This window comes from Aptenodytes patagonicus, chromosome 4, assembly GCF_965638725.1.
Source record: "Aptenodytes patagonicus chromosome 4, bAptPat1.pri.cur, whole genome shotgun sequence".
NCBI lineage: Eukaryota > Metazoa > Chordata > Aves > Sphenisciformes > Spheniscidae > Aptenodytes > Aptenodytes patagonicus.
Window position 1 is genome coordinate 14,027,230 of NC_134952.1, and position 17,265 is coordinate 14,044,494.

Below are 17,265 nucleotides of genomic sequence, written 5' to 3' on the forward strand. Positions count from 1 at the left end.
CACTTGCACATCTTTTGTTATTATTCTTAGTCTGTTCTCAGAGGTCCAGCACTTTGGAAATGTCATTTAGTATGTCAGGCCTAATTAGCCCCACGTTCAATTTCGATATATTCCTTCCAGCCACAAGGCAAGCCTTACTCATCGGGTGCTCATTTTAGCTCTGCCACAGTATTTCCCCGTATTTCATAAACACAGAGCACAGTAGTGTACCTCTCCAGCTCACGGGCTCCACACATCAGACTTGGCCGATCTGGCCTGCTGACAAAGTGCCCCTGGCACCAAGCCCCAAGCCAGAGAGGTGTCATGGCATGGGCAATTTTGCAGAGAGGTTTGCTGGCCCCGGACACGCGTTTTGGCCATCACTGCCTGCTATGATGTGACCCTGGGGAGGTGGGAAAGCGAGTGGTGGCCTTGCCACCACTGGGAGACTTTGTTCAGGGAGAGACCGTGACTACAGCCGAGAGTTGACATGCGTGGTGCCTCTCAGACCGGGCAGCAAGGTCCCTGAGAGATTTGCACCATTCGTTAACATTTCTTCTTAGCTTTCAAGTACATTTATGACTAGTTGTTGTATTACCTGAATATTTACACTACTACATTTCCTATACAATGTCCATTTAATAACAGACATTGTTAGACATGGGAACATGAAAACAGTCTTCTGTCAAAATTGCAGCTTTAGGGGAAGCAACTGGCACAGGAAAACCTGTATTAGGCTGTCTGCCCCTGGAACAAATGGACTGGGCATGAGAAATTGAATGGGGGGGGGAAAGAAGCATTAGTTAAGATTTCTCCTTCGTACCTCTTCTTTAAAGCAAAACAGATTTGCATGGGCACTTTTGTCCAGACAGCATCTTTGTAAGTTTGCCTGCTGCAGTGTCAAACCATATAAAAGAAATATGAAAAGAAACCTTGCCCATTGCATGTGTGCTTTGTTAAAGGAAAAAAAATCCATTTGTCTTGTTTTCGTTCTAATTTCAAGGCCTTTGTATTTTATTCAGCATTTTAAATACTTTTATATAAGCCATTTCAATGTAGTTTCTAGCTTGTCTTATTGTCTCTTATTTATATTGCTGTGAGCAGACCTGCACGAGCCGGGAAGTAGATTGTATGACCCAGCAGGTCTTTCCTATTTCTGACTTAGGATTCCACGATCATTGTGTTCCAGCCTGCAGTGTTGCCAGTTGTATTTGTTAAATGCTATCTTTATTTACAGCAACAGTAAGCTGTTTGTTTTTTTCCCCGGTAAAATGCTGGAAAATACAAACAAAAAAAGCAGCATTTGCACAACTGTTCTATCAAAAGCCCCTTAAGATCTGTCACTGTCTTTATGTTCAGTCCACTGTCTGTCAATTTTGATATTTCTATGACAGATGCCAGCTCTCATGTTTATGTTCTCATCTGCTATCTAGTTTTCACAAAGAATTATTTTGAATGATAGCTTTTAATTTTTGTTGCTTATCAAATAGACCATGATTTAGTCCAAAATATTTAAGAAGATCATTAATGCTTAAAGTCCTTTTTAAACATGGACGTGACAAAACTGTGATTTGCTGTGTTTTCTTTTATATCTCTGTCTATATATCTGTATATATGGATATATATTGTATGAATTTTCTTCTAAAAGTCTAAGACAACATGAGAAATGGTTAAGTAGACTGTAAATGCTTGCTTGGAGTAATATTGCCTTAAAGTAATTTTTTGAAAAGAAAAACTTTATGCATTAAAAATGTTTTAATTTAGGATTTAGCTGTACTTTGATGAATCAGTAAACAGAAATAGGGATTTCTAAACTTGGAAATATTTTAGTGAAATGATGAGGTGGTATAGGCCTGTGATATACTGAATAAAAACATCAGTCCTAATGGAACATACAGTATAATATTTTTTTAAAAGAAAACTACTGTTTTAAAAATACACTGTTCATGCTTTAAATACAAATACATTTTTTGGGAAATAGAGAAAATTTCCAAACAAAAAATTATGCTATTTTTTATTAAATACTCTTAAGGAAATATTTCAGTCACAAGATAAGATGATGAATGTAGTCTAAGGTTAGTCACAACGGGAAGATTGATTTAGGCTTTAGCATGCTTTATTTTTTAAGTCAACTTCAGCTTGACCTGAGGATCAGTTCCCCAGACTTCTGTGTTGAGAACCAACCTTCTACAAAACGGGAACTTTGAGTGATTCAAATTGCTGCTAAAATATATTCCGTGTTGTTCAGATTGCTAAAAGCTTTTTTACAAAGAACAGGTGGAACCCTTGTGACTTGGTGATGGGAGGGATGACATATATGAGTTTATTATAAAGAGATACTTTTTTATTGTATTTTTTTCCCTTCTCAGTAGCTGTGTCTGCTAAGTGCTGGGAAACAGCACAAGGAGGCTTTACAGGAAGCTTTTATCTCGATTTCAGCCCGAAGTTCAGGGTTTATATTGTCTGAAGATGTGGAAGGAGAGGAAATGTGCTAGAAATTATTTATTTATTTTTTGAATATTCAAAAACTGTTTCCCCTTGAAAATGAACTTTCACAGTCCAGGAAGTTCTGTATGCAGAATTTAAAGTATCCTCAAGGATATTTTGAACATGCTGAGCAGCTCAGTCCTATGTGTGGAATCATTAACTGATGTATGAATAAGACAAAAAAGGATGATCATTGTCATGTAAAGTATTTGTGTGCATGTCTCTTACATTTTATGTAAAATTGTCTATATCACTGAACAGCAAATAACTTCCGCTTTTTTAACAGGCAGCTTCTAAGTTTACCCCTCTCACTATCAGAAGAGGAATTGCTTAGAATGAGGCAAGAGCTGCACTGCTGCTTTTCTCAGGTGGACAGCAGCTTGGCTTGGCCTAAGATAAGAGCCAGAACCTTGCTTCAGGCTTTTGAGGTGGAGCGGAGGAACACAGAACTGCTGAAAGTGGACCAGAATTCAGCAATGACCAGTAAACAGGTGGGAACGATGTGGGATCAGTACGGGGATGTGCAAGGGGTTCATGGGTGCATCCGCAGGTTGTTGGCCTCGGCTGCAGATATGGGTCCATAGCTTCTCCATAGGTGTGACAGTGGTGCACGCTTCTGCCTGTGTGGATCGGTGGACTGTAATGGTAATTGATTGGGTAGCATTTGGGTAAATATTTTCTTCACATACGCCTGCATATTTCTGCTGCTTGCATGTCCTCCAGCTTTCCCAAGAAGGCATAGGTATAAAGAAGTAGATGGGTGGCCAAAAGGGGCTGCATCTCTGAGGAGAGTCAACTGAAATGCCAAAAATTGGAGCAGTGCTGAGTCTGGCTCTGAATGTCAGGGACAAGTTGGGTCCTTTACAGCCCCAACTGAGGTTTCTCTGGCAGCCCCTACACAGTACTAAATTTGGCACTAAATCAAGGAAAGATTTAGGGAGTTTTTTTAGGGGAATGTCCTACACTGTCTTGTCCATGTAGGAAAGGGGTGAGGGGTGTTAATTCCTTCAGTAAAATGTAAAACCTGTGGAATCATAAATTATTTTCAGTTCTTAAATAGGAGGGAAAAAAGTGTTTCCTGTATGAATTGTATCTGATACCATCATAAAAAGGAGGACTCTCCCTTGCTTTGTTTTTGTTCAGTTATGTTTTCTAAATGTGTAAACTAACTTGGGTTAATTGTACTAGGAATTAGCCTGGTTCAAAACCCTAATAATTCCTAAAGTACTAAAGAAGGCAAATGACTTTGCAAAGCCTTATAGTTGAACAGATGTTATAATTTCCCCAAAAGTACATTATACTTAGTTGATATTCTTGTAAAGAAATATAAAGGTCAAGAATAATTTGATTACATGGAACGGTGCCCCTTAAGACTATCATGGTTCATTTGTCATTCATATACTGTGTCTTGAAAACAATGTAGTTCTTAAATTAATATTCTTTGTTCATTTGTAACCATACTGAGGAGACAACATATCAGTTAAAATCTTCTTATCACTGCTAAAGCTTGTTTTAAATCAGATTTATGTGCTAGCAGTTTTCATGGAAAGGGTGAATACATAATTCTGCTTGAAAGAAAGTAAAAACGAAATTTCCAACTTTGTCTGAATGTCTGAAAGGAATCTTCTGAATCAATAGGCAGCACCTTCATTTCAGAAATGTTTTCTCAGTGAAAGTCGTCCTTGCCAAGTGTTCCATTAATTGGTGGATCTGCCAATAATAGCAAGTAATAATCTTAATGTTAGCACCCTCATAATACCTCTTAGAAATAAAGCATTTTGTGCTTATCTTCTTACAGCAGCATTCTAAAATGAAAAAAACAGGATCCAGGAATAGAAGTAAGATAGATATTCTGAAGAAATCTTTACAGGACAAAATTCTCATTTATGAAGACTCGGTGAAAGATGAAAATTTGAGTAAGGTAAGTGCAAACTTTTTCTGTACTGAGGTCAAAACCTAGATCTTTAGTAATTAAAGAATGACAGTTTTCTATCAATGTGAATAAGAACCAGATAAAAAAGGTGTAGTGACATGATGCATCTCTCTACTCTTGCATGCATTTTGTCAAGATGTTGCATTTCAAGCTTAACAGTTTAGGCTATGTTTTAATTTTTGCACCTTAGTTACAGAACTGATTTTATGTCTCACCCTTTTTTCTTCCGGTGGTTCTGGGGCTTGGCGTCTGCATGACTGCAAGACTCCGCTAGATCCTGTGGTTTCCTTAGTAAGGCTTTCAAAACATAGTCATAGAATAGTTTGGGTTGGAAGAGACCTTTAAAGGTCATCTAGTCCAAAGCCCCTGCAGTGAGCAGTGACATCTTCAACTAGATCAGATTGCTCAGAGCCTAGTCCAGCCTGACCTTGAATGTTTCCAGGGATTGGGCATCCACCACCTCTCTGGGCAGCCTGTTCCAGTGTTTCACCACCCTCAGCGTAAAAAATGTCTTCCTTATATCTAGTCTAAATCTACCCTCTTTTAGTTTAAAACCATTACCTCTTGTCCTATTGCTACAGGCCCTACTAAAAAGTTTGTCCCCATCTTTCTTATAAGCCCCCTCTAAATATTGAAAGGCCACAATAAGGTCTCCCCAGAGCCTTCTCTTCCCCAGGCTGAACAACTGCAACTCTCTCAGCCTTTCTTCATAGGAGAGCTGTTCCATCCCCCTGATCATTTTCGTGGCCCTCCTCTGGACCTGCTCCAACAGGTCCGTGTCTTTCTTATGCTGAGGGCTCCAGAGCTGGACGCAGTACTCCAGGTGGGGTCTCAACAGAGCAGAGTAAAGGGGCAGAATCACCTCCCTTGACCTGCTGGCCACGCTGCTTTTGATGCAGCCCAGGATACGGTTGGCTTTCTGGGCTGCGAGTGCACATTGCTGGAAGGTGCTTCACTGCATACTTTGGCTGAGCAAGATTTAGTTCTTGGACCTCTCCTGATGCTACTGAAAACCCAGAAATGGGTTCTTAGATCCGAAGACTTCTTGGGTAGGGGATGAGTTTATTTGTACAGAGCTTATTGAAAGGGAGCCTTGATTCTGGTGGGTATCTTTTAAAAGGCACACAGCCTCAGTCTGAAATTAATCCTTAGGGAATGAGTGGGGCCTATGCCAATATGGGATTTTGGAGGCTTTTTCCTTCTCTGCCAGCAGATGTTCCATGAGGTCTTGTTCGTGTTCCTTAACCTTTCTCTCCTTCTTTTTCCCGCTTGTAAAGTATGGGTAATATTACTTTTGTATATCAGAAGAATGTTACAATGATAACTGTGTTAGACATAGGTGGTGCACAGCTATAAGAACTATGCAGAACAAGCAGGTGCCATTGGTAGTTAAAATTGGTACATAAAAATAGTTTCACAAATGATTGCAATATCAAATTTAGTACCAATTTGGACAAAATTCTGTTTTTTACACCTCTTTCCTGTGCTTTTTATACTTGTATCCTGAGGAATGAAAAATACTGGGTCAACATGTTTATTCAGAAATAATTTCACTTTTATGGGAGAGCAACACATTGTTAGTATTGGTTGCAGATGATAAAAGCAAATGTTTTATCTAGTCCAGCACACAGTCTTTGAAAGTGAGAGCAGGTGCTTGGGCAAGAATGCAACAAGTGGGCAAGTGTGTTCTGGCACTCTTTAATAATTTAATAACTGTGGTCCAAGAATGCCCTAATCCTTTAATGGAGGTATTTAAACTTTTGGCTGCAATACCTAATGCCCTGACCTCCAAGATTTAGATTTATTTTTTTTTTCCTGTGTACTGTTACTTGAAAGTACCACGGAGTATGGGCTAAGCTCTTATATTACAAAAGGTACTGAATACTTGTACTGAATACTTGTTTGGTATGAATATTGCCTTACATTTTTGTTTAAATCTTGTTTTAAAATTGGAAAGTTAGCTTCTTTAAGCCCCATTGTTTCGGTTTTATATACACCATCTGGCATACCTGTGTTGTTCTAATTGTATGGCTGCAGATTAGTTATAAAAAGCCAAATGCTTTGGGCTTTTCCCAATACAGAAGCTAAACTATTGTTAAAGAAAATCGTTAGTTCTCACATTATCATTAGGACACAGAAGTATTGCAATAAACCTTATGCTGATCACAGAAGTAGAGTTTCTTTCTTTTGGCTGTTACCTTGTTCCTCATTTAGAATCTTACACTTCTAAATTTTGCATTAATGTGAACACTTTTATCATCTAACTCAAAATTAACCATCTAAAGTTGCACAACCATTTCAAGGCAGGGAAAAAGGACGATGGAGCAATACAGCTCTGCTGTATTTCTGCCTTTGCTGCTGCCCTTCTCCTGCAGACTTCACACGGTGTCGTGGGTTCTGTCTCACTACAGGATGGCTGTAAAATGGTTTCCAGCTAATGCTTATGAAAGCAGCAGCAGGATGTGTTTTGTAACACTGTAAAACAGGTGTGACAGAGAAGAACAACTCAGCCAGGAGGTAGTGAGCTGGGGGGCCATGGCAAGAAGTTTGAAGCCTAGTCTTGGAGCACCCAAGACTATCATTGACTTTGCTGTGAAAATCCTCAAAAGCAGGCTATATCTACTTCTTTCGTGTTTCATAGCTGTTTTGAGCTGCCTTGTGCGTGAGGAAGTAGCTGTTCCTTTCTGAAATAGCAGTTACCTATCTCAGAAGAAACACAGTGGTAAAAATACTGACATTCTTTAGTCTATTTTCCCTGACGGGCTTAAAAAAACCCAATAATAAGACTGGCATGAGAAATGTCTTCAGGGTTGCAGGTAATCAAGTACATTTTCAGATTATTCCCTTTATTTGTAATATTTAGGACTGAGACTAGTTAGCAATTAGTCTGAACTAAATGTGGAATTTAGAAGTCAGTGCTTTCACGCAATGGACTAATCATAGTGCATTTACAGCATTGACAATTTTTGTGTAGTTTGGATGTTTCAGATGGAATCAGCAGCAAATATTCAGACCTACGGGAGCTGATTCATCATAACCAAGGTAGTTTGACGCTCAGATAATATTAAGTCAAGCAGTATTTTACAGTCTTCTGTTTGATATGATAAAAGGCTTCAAGAATGGCCAGGGGATATTAGTTTATAACCAGTTATTATTTAGTTTGTAATCAATATTTGATCCAGTTTCTACTGAAGTCACCTTCTATGTCACACTGAAGTCAGGCCTACTTGAAAGCTTTGATTTTCACAAATGTATTTCTGTTTGCAGAGCTGTGATTTCAGAGCTGACAAGAGGCAGAAAGAAACTCAGGTGGCTAGGGGTAGATAGTAGTACCAGTTGAGTAATGCAACATTTTGTTTGGTTAAGAGCAGTTAATTTACTGTATAATGTTGAATAGATGCTGAATGATAAAGCTGAATGTCATTCCCATGTATTCGGGCATGCTTAACGTATGGCTTTGTACTTAGTAATATGCAAATAGTATCTAGTTTTTCAGTTTGGACCATAAATCTTATGATTCATGGAATATACTGAACATATCATATAAGCTTCCTGTTACTTCAAGTGGTTGACAGAAGTATAAGTGTTTCGGTCATCAATGTCATCTCTTTTGCCTTTGAATTTAGCTGCAATTAAAATACACATTCTTGTGTCTCCTTATAAGTGAACTCTGAGTTGTCAAACTGCATTTCCATCCTTATTCATTATTCATTTTAATGGGCTCAAACTTACACTAAAGGTGATCACTCATTTACTCATTCATCTATTCATTATTCATTCATTCCTCCATCCCCAGATTTCAGGTATGTATAATTCATTTAAAATCCTTGTGTCTGAAACTGAGTCTCCTGTGAAGAAAGAAGCAAACTTTAAATTCAGTTGTGTGCACACACCTGTCAACACATTTGTGTAATTTTTTTTATCTGCATTTTTAAAGGTTTATGGCACATCCTGTCCCTAAACCACAAAGGCAGCCTTCAGATATTACTTACTAATTTTGTGTCATAGAAAACAAATCATACTGCAAGCATATATTTTCCCCTTTTTTGAGATACTGTAAAAATGTGTGTATTCTGGCAGGCAGTATCTTAGACATGTAAATAAAAGCTGGAAGAAAAGAAGGACCAGCTCCTCAGTGTGTATATGTTGTCATAACTCATTCAAGCTAGTAGTGTTGTAATAATTTCTGTTAGTTAGGAAGCTGCCCTAATACGTTGAATAGGGAGCGTCACATAGACTCTCAAGCATTAGTTCTTTTGAAAATGGACCTATTTACTTCTAGTCAGGTAGGTCTGCTTGATTTTTTTTTTTTCCATTCCTTGAATAGGTGCTGTTGTAATGAATATCATAATATGAATCATTTAGTCTCTTGTGACAAAAACATTGGTTGTTCTCATCCATCTTCATTTTCCTGCTTTTAAGTAAACTCAAAACTCAACATTGCCGAAGTTTGGAAAGGTGACTTGTGGCATTAGTTGTCCAACCTGGTTCCTTTCTAGCATGAATTGTGCTTTAAAGTGATGCCAGCTGTAGCGATGCATCTCCCTGAACACCTTGCTAGATAGCAGCTGTTGTTAGCGAAGTATTAAGTGGCTGGCTGAATCGGATATAAATTCCTTGCCTTCTTTTAGAAGCTATTTCTTCTGGTATTTGTTAACGTGTCTGTTTTACTGGTAAGGACTCACTTCCATTCCATCCTCTCTTTAACAATCACCTAAGAGTGCAACAACTTTCCACCGCCGAAAAGAGGGGTGAGGGCAAGTCAATGGAAACTTCGCAAGTGAGACCTTAAAAAATTGGACAGTCAGACAATATGGCTCTGAAAATTGCTAATTGCTTTTGAGAATGTTGTCTTGTGTCACAGCGGTCAGTAGTGTAACAATTAATTCAATGTGCCTTTCAGAACAAAAACTTGTGTCTTATTTGAGAAATTAGTCTTGTGCATAGGCTTTTGAAGAAAGACTTTTTTTATTATTATTATTTTTGTTTTAAATATTTACCTTGGCACTGAGGTGTGGAATAGTCTTGCTTCTAGGCCTTAGTCTTATGTCACTGGCTCATAAGAATATCTTGAAATAACACTTCAGATTTTGAAAATAAATTTGCTTTGACAAGATAAATAAACCAAAACAAACAAACAAACTCCCCCAAAAAGCTGAGCTGGGGTGGGATTGGCTGTCTTGTGCAATCTATATCAAAGTTGTAGGATGTTCTGCGGAAGTTTTTATCTTTGATTTCCGACCGGTGCTGCTAGAGTACAGGGTACCCCTTCGAATGCCTGTGAACTGCTGGACTGTGAGCTTAAATGGAAGATGCTGAAGTTACTTGCTTTTCAGTAAAATGCATTCTACAGGAATCAAAAGGCCTCAAATTCACTTTAATAGGTTTCTTGCCTGCCTGCAAAGAACGTAGACGATATATATAAAAAACTACTATTATTACTATTATTATTATTGATTTTTTTTCCTACTGAAAACTGAAACATAGAAACAAGCAATGGATATTTCTGGATCTATCCTAAGGTAAATATCATCTACTTTTTTTTAACAAGTACTGGAAGGCAGCTCAGCTCTTTTTCCATAAACTCCCAATTTTGGCCATCTCTTATGCTTTTCAGTGGACATCTCTGCCTCCCAAGTTCAAAAATAACAGCTTAGGTTTTAGCAGTTTGGTTACCGTATTTCCAGCATGATCTCTGAGTTGAATTCTCCTCCTAACCCAAATATCCCATATGTTTATTTGTAACCCATATGCTTACTTATTATTTAGTGTCACACATTGGTATTATTCAAGATCGATTTGTTAGATTAAGAGTAATGTTGACAGACAACGTCTGTCTTAAGATGGAGATTTGTTAAAGATATCAAGAAAATTAATCTTGCCTCTACTTTGTGTCTCTACGATGATTTCTTACTCTTGTGTTGTAATTGGCTTAATTCACATTAGTAGGAAATATTTCCTGAAGGTAACCTTCCATCTCTTGCATTCAAGGGCATTCCAGATGATGTAATAGAGACTTTGGAGAATTTCACATGAGCACGAATGAGAATATTACAAGCATATGTGGTTCCAAATCGCATTTTAAATTTAGCTCTATCTATTGGATAATAGAATTTGTATGATACACAATCACTCTTAGCAGGTTCCTTATCAATAAAATTTCCAGAGAAAATTCATGGGCATCATGTTACATATTTATCATCTTAGGGATCTGAAAACTTGGTGGAAGTCTCCTTAAATGGTCCTTTAAAACTAATCATGAATAGAGTCAGTAATGTATAATTCTGATTAGCATGAATAGAAAGCTAATAAGGTTTTAATGTCTTGAGTACATACCATCTCTATTTGTGCAAAGATATTCTGAGGGGCAAAATCAGGTCTTGTGCCAACGGGAAGTCATACAGTGTCTAAAGACTACAGTTGACCTTTACAGTTTTGTAGTTCGCGCTTGCAGGGCAAATACTGTTGGTCTTTATTATTCTTATTTTACAGACTGATAAAACTGTAGAGAGATTAAGACTGCATGTGTAAAGGTATACCACAGGATGCCTGCCATGCTAAGATACTAACCGTGTAGGTATCTCAAATAGAGATGTTCATCTCTGCCTGCTCTTTAAGAGAGAGGCCAAACTTGATGGGATAAATACTTTTCCATAGAATGCAAATGTTGAGTACCTGATCTCAGGTGCCATGGTGATAGTAAACTTAATCAAAACTTATTTAGAAGTTTTTGAGATGCCTCCTTTGATGGCTGTGGTTCTTCCACTCTGTCACAGGTAGTAGTTACTTGAGCATTGCTGTTAAATGAGATAATACTGGAAACTTCTGAAAATGCTGATTTCTGAAAACTTTTTTTTTTTTTTTTTTTTGGTATGCTGTGAAACCTGTTGGATTAGATTTGTCAGGACCAAAAGAGAATTTAGAGCTGGAGTGAGGAAAAACCCTGCACTCTGATACCCAGCAATGTACAGATGGGCTGTTTCTGTGCTTAGCTTTATTCTAAATCCAGTGTGTAGGGCAGCAGTTGATATTGACACCAGGTAGTGAAGTTGGAGCTCTCATGGTTGCATGTGCTTTCTCTCTCTGTGTCTTCTCTCTCTTACAATCCAACTTCTGGGCCTGTATGGATAATACAGGGAGAGAGAATAAAACCAAACTGATAATTATTTACTGTCTTTAAGGATTCAGCTACCCAAATGTTAGATATGCAGTGTAGCCATCAATGTCTAACCTAGACATCCACACTTACATGTCAGTGGAAAAACATTTTTTAGGATACGAAACATACTGAGAAGTACCTTTTCCTTTTCTTTGACTATAAAGGGAGCTTAGAGTGACAAGCTCAGATGGAAGCATCTAAAGAGGGTAATTGCAGCTGGCTACTATCCACACTGTCCTGCAGAAAAATGGTCACAATGGCAATATCACTGGCTGTGAATGTTGGTGGTATGGCATGGAGAGCTCATCAATCATGTTGTATTTGATGGTGTGCTTGCACGTGCTGTGCTTGCCTTTCACCCTTGGATAATTTCTGTGGATGTCCCATCAGATGTGTGGCAGCAACACAGCTGTTCAGTTAAATCATTTTGATTTAATCCTGTTTGATGTCCGTTCAATCCAGTTTTAATCTTGTTTGAAATCCATTACCAGTAGGCTCTTGATTTACAGTTTAACTTTTTTTAAATATAAGAGGATTTTTGGTTATTTGCTTGAAGAACAGTAGGTTGAATTTCATTGGTCAATACTAACTGACACTTGCCAATTTGAAACTAAATACAGTCTTTTTATAAATTTGGTATTTTTGCTAAACAGAAGAATGTATTTTTATCTTCCCATTTAACCAATCACATAGGTAAGCATAGGTTTATTTATATTTTTATTTTTTACTTTTATTATATTAAAAATTATATAAACCCTCTATTTTAGGTTAGTATTTAATATTAGAGTTATGATTACCCTAAAACAAAGCCTGATCTCTTTGAAATAACTGACCTTACTGTAGTATTTTTTTTGATCACTTAAACACAGTAAAAGCTTGGAATTTAATGTTAAAAGCACTTTTTAAAACAATGTATTACATTATAAGCATTGATTTCTTTGCTTCTTTAATCCTGCTTGTTAATTACAGAGTAGTAAAATCATAAGCATGTATGTAAGGTTTTCTGTTAATCTTGTTATCATTTGTCTTTTGGTATTTTTTAGGTGAAGTATGAGTTGCTGCTTGAGAAGGAGTGTCAACTACGTGATCTGGAAAATAACCTTGGAGAGTATATTGCTTCTTTAGCCTTTCAAAAGACTGTTAAAAAATCCAAAATGTTGGAGTTGTATACTGCTATCATAAGTGTGCAAGCTTTGCTCTTTGAACAACTGAGCACATCAAAAACCCTGTCAAAATTGGAATGTATTCAGATTTTGGAAGCACATAATCCTGTAAGTAATGAAGTTGTGAAAAGGAAAAATTTCTGTTAGGAGAGAGCAACTATCACAGTAGCTTATTTGACTTTGATTTAGCTGTGCTGGTTTGCAGCTCCTGGTGGTCCGGCCTTTAATTTCTGTGATTATGTGCGCTTTAATGCACTCAGTAAAAGAAGTAAAGAGAAGGAAAGTATTAGAGCCAGGGAAGATTATGTATTATTATTATTTATTTTTATTATAGTAGCATCCAGAGATCTACAGTCAGAAAGAGCAGTGTTTTGGTGGCTAGTTAATGTTGTAAGTTTTGCTGATCACAAGGAGGACAATTGGGAAGTGATTGTGAGTCATGACTGGGATAGTGTGTAAATGGTCATGACTGTGTTAGTAAAATCCTTAACCACACGATATACATCAATCATCGAGGTTTTTAAAGATGATATATACAGCCTCCTACCTGTCTATCTCCCTCCAAGCATGCTCATACAGTTTAAATAGTAGGAACTTTGGAAAGACCTCTTCTTTCATTGTATTTATTACATACTTGGTATGTGTCAGTTTTCTTTTTTAATACTTCAGTGCTCTGTATTCATAAGGATTTCTTTTTTTTTACATCTGCTATTTGCAATCATCCAAGTGAGGCTTGGGAGAGCACTGGAGTAGAACAAACAAAATGGGTTTTTAAGAGCAAAACCTCTTTGCTAGAGGGCATCATTAGACAGCTATTGCTGTGAAAACTCTTGGTTAAATTTTAATGCAGTCATCTCTACAGAGTTTCTCTTAGAATGGCAGTTAGAATGCTTATATGCTTCCAGTTTTGTTTAAATTTGTATTAAACAGGTGACCAAGAAGGCCAATAGCATCCTGGCTTGTATCAGAAATAGTGTGGCCAGCAGGAGGAGGGAAGTGATCGTGCCCCTGTACTCGGCACTGGGGAGGCCGCACCTTGAATACTGTGTTCAGTTTTGGGCCCCTCATGACAAGACAGACATTGAGGTGTTAGAGTGTGTCCAGAAAAGGGCAACGAAGCTGGTGAAGGCTCTAGAGCACAAGCCTTATGAGGAGCAGCTGAGGGAACTGGGGTTGTTTAGCCTGGAGAAAAGGAGGCTGAGGGGAGACCTCATCGCTCTCCACAACTACCTGAAAGGAGGTCGTAGTGAGGTGGGTGTTGGTCTCTTCTCCCAAGTAACTAGCGATAGGACGAGAGGAAATGGCCTCAAGTTGCGCCAGGGGAGGTTTAGATTGGATATTAGGAAACATTTCTTCACCGAAAGGGTTGTCAAGCATTGGAACAGGCTGCCCTTGGAAGTGGTTGAGTCACCATCCCTGGAGGTATTTAAGAAGACATGTAGATGTGCTGCTTATGGACATGGTTTAGTGGTGGACTTGGCAGTGTTAGGTTTACTGTTGGACTTCATGATCTTAAGGGTCTTTTCCAACCTAAATGATTCTATGATTCTATGAAATCTGTAGTAAATAGTAAGACTTGTATGGAGATGGAATATTAAAAATAATTTAATCTGGAACTATGGCCTTTTATGCAGTAAGTGTAAGAGGGCTCTGGAAAGAAGTTGCTTTTAGCTTCTCTGTCCTTGAATAGATGAAGAAAAAGGATTGAAGGAGAGACAGAAGAGAGATCTAGAGTAGCTAGCACTGGATTCTTTAGCCAATGTGCAAGTACTGAGTTGAGCCCTATTTTGGGGGTGTGGGGGTGTGTGGAATTTAGGCACTGTTTAAAGTGCCTGTTAGGCTTGGTGTATGGGGACTGCCTCCTGGTGATCACAGCTTTCTCTCTTGCTGTGTTTTATTTCTGCTCCTTTGTCATACTAGCTATCAAATTTAAACACCTGTTACTTTAAAACAAATATATCGGAATACACAGGATTCCCTAATGCTGATGACATCAGTGATAGTTTTGCCAATCAGTGAAACAAACACATGCGGCTATATGTAAATTTGCTTCATCCCCTTAAAGATAGCAAGGTAATGTTCGGTTTTGGTGTTAGGAGAGTGGATCTAAGCTCCAATGTCAAATCTTGCTGACCGGGGAGCAGATACTTACTTAGAGACACCATGCTCCAATGGATTTCTAGTCTGAATACAGATGATGAGGTGGAGGAATAGATTGAAATTCAGCATGTTCTCCAAGCTACAGGTTGGGAAGTAGGGTGCTGAGAAACGAAGCAACTTGTTTGAGGTCAGACAAAAATGACATTGGAAAACTGGAATATGAAGTCATCCTTCTGATGTCTAGTTTGATTCTTTGACCAAAGAGAGATCTTTGGCATGAGGGATCCAGTCCACTTAAGACTTTGGGTTTTAACCCTTTGATTTTTAAAGCATTGTATTTTAACCCTAATTTTATCACACTAAATGTGAATTATTGTCTTTTAACTTCAAACCTCTTTGATGTTAGCTGTTGATTCAATATAACTAAAACTAGTCAGTCCGAGTTTCTCAAGCTGTTTCAGTGGCTTTATGCAGCTTATAGATTAATTCTAATGGTGCCATTCTTTTGTTTGGATCTCAGCCATGCTGGTAGTGTACTTTCTAGATGTCCTCTACAGTGGAAGGTCTCAGAGAGCATCGATCCTTAACACAATGAAAATTGACTCATAACTTTCGGCATTGTTCTGATATTCATAGCACGCAAGTCATGTTTACTGAAGCCATGCAATGAATTGGAAAGCGTAATGACTGCAAGTGGCTGGGTAGAATGAGAAATGAATAAACTAGTATCAGAAATTCTGATACCATCTTTTTTCTTCACTCCAAATGAAATTTGTTCTTCCAAGTTAAATTACGACTTTTTATCTTTACGTGTTTTCAACCTCTAGGAGATTGAAGAACTTGACAGGAAGCTGGAGTATGAGATGTTGCATAAGGAGTCAGCTCAGCAGCAGCAGCATCTAATGAGTAGGCAGAGGTGGACTCCGGATGGATTGGGACTTTCAAATGAAGCTGTGGAAACGAATGCAGACAGACAGGTGACAGTTCTGCTAAGACAGGCCATGAATAAATGTAGGCAATTTATAAATCTGCACCAGCAAAGGTAAGTGCTTTGGTCTCAGGTTTTACTAAGTTACTGCAATCCCTACAGACCGTAAGATATCACAGAGAAAAAGCAGGCTAAATGTTCTGCTGTGTTGGGGAGGGACTATACATCTATGTTTGAACAGTGCATTTTTGTGATGTGGCCAAGAGCATAACTGAGGAGTCTTGGGAATATTGAAACAAGAAACATGAAATAATAATAATTTAGTTACATATAGATTGTGATGTGTTGCATGGAAATCACTATTTCTTGATGGGGGCAGTGGAAAAATAACAATACTTCTTAGCAGCAAGGAGGAAAAGAATTTTAATCCTGTTCCATTGTCTCCCAAGAAGATAGTTAGGGACTTCAATGAAACTTGATCTGCTGGGGTCAGAGGAAGTAGCTGAGACAATTTAAATTGAATTTCCATCTCCGCTGTTACACTGTAGACTGAATTCCCTGTCACGCAATCATTTTTGATGGGGTATATAAACTCTTTTTCAGAGACAGGCTCAATTTCACTTTTCCCTGGACAGTTTTTAAGTAAAGATATCAGTGACCAAAAAAAATAAAATGCCTCTTGGGAGGTATATAGAAATATCTGTCTTCCTAGCAAAAATGGGTGATAATTTGCAAAATTGCAAAATATTGTATTACATTCATTAGGGTTACAGGAGTTAGAAATTACATTTCCATGTGTATTGCACAGTATTAAAAACCTACCACATTTCAAGGTTCATGTAAGATCCTGAGAGGGTGCTTTCCATTACAAAGAGGGTTTTCTGTGAAACAACTGATATATTAAAAATGGCTTTGATAGGCATTGAGTGGAGTTATTGCACTCTTAAGTCTGCTTTAATTCTGAAAGGGCTGGAGCTCTACTCAATGTAGATTAACAACTCTCCTGTTGCAGAAGAGTCACTAGAAGAGCAGATAGGTTACTGGCTTGTGGATACTACCATAGAGATACATCAGTGAAGCCTTCAAAGAAACTGCAACTAGGCTTTACTATTTACCTGAAAACATAATGGAAGAAAGAAGTTTTGTACTTTTCACAAATGACGTAAGGATGGCTTCATGATTTGGTCGAGAAACAAAAAAATCGCCAGTGGTGCAGAAGTTAACTGTTTACTATTATATTCCAGCAACAAAAAGATCCACAACTTGCCATAAAGTGTGGTGATGAAATTTAAAGAAGAGGATGGGGACAGGTTGAATCATGTTGCTTTGGAGCGATTCCAGATTTGAATTGTGTGCAAGAGCATAGCCTTTGATTCTGCTCTGATGTTTGCTTCGTGGTTCAGGGGAGAAAAGAGGAGAAGTTGGCTTATTTTAGAAGTTACACTGCTCACCCAACTTGGCTGACAGAAAGATACACTTCCTGAATGGATGACTTTCACATATTGTTACCTATAAT

At 38.0% G+C, this 17,265-nt stretch overlaps 1 protein-coding gene across 6 annotated transcripts in view; it reads left to right on the forward strand.

Moving 5' to 3' along the window:
- EVC2 (EvC ciliary complex subunit 2) overlaps positions 1-17,265 on the forward strand; it is an 85,316-nt gene that overhangs the window by 57,139 nt on the left and 10,912 nt on the right. For 5 of the 6 annotated variants that reach the window (XM_076335921.1, XM_076335926.1, XM_076335922.1 and 2 more), the window contains 4 exons: positions 2,757-2,957; positions 4,265-4,387; positions 12,602-12,829; positions 15,649-15,863. In XM_076335921.1, the coding sequence (XP_076192036.1) occupies positions 2,757-2,957; positions 4,265-4,387; positions 12,602-12,829; positions 15,649-15,863 (767 nt within the window). The remainder of the gene's footprint in view (positions 1-2,756; positions 2,958-4,264; positions 4,388-12,601; positions 12,830-15,648; positions 15,864-17,265) is intronic. The other variant, XM_076335923.1, reaches the window with a different exon arrangement.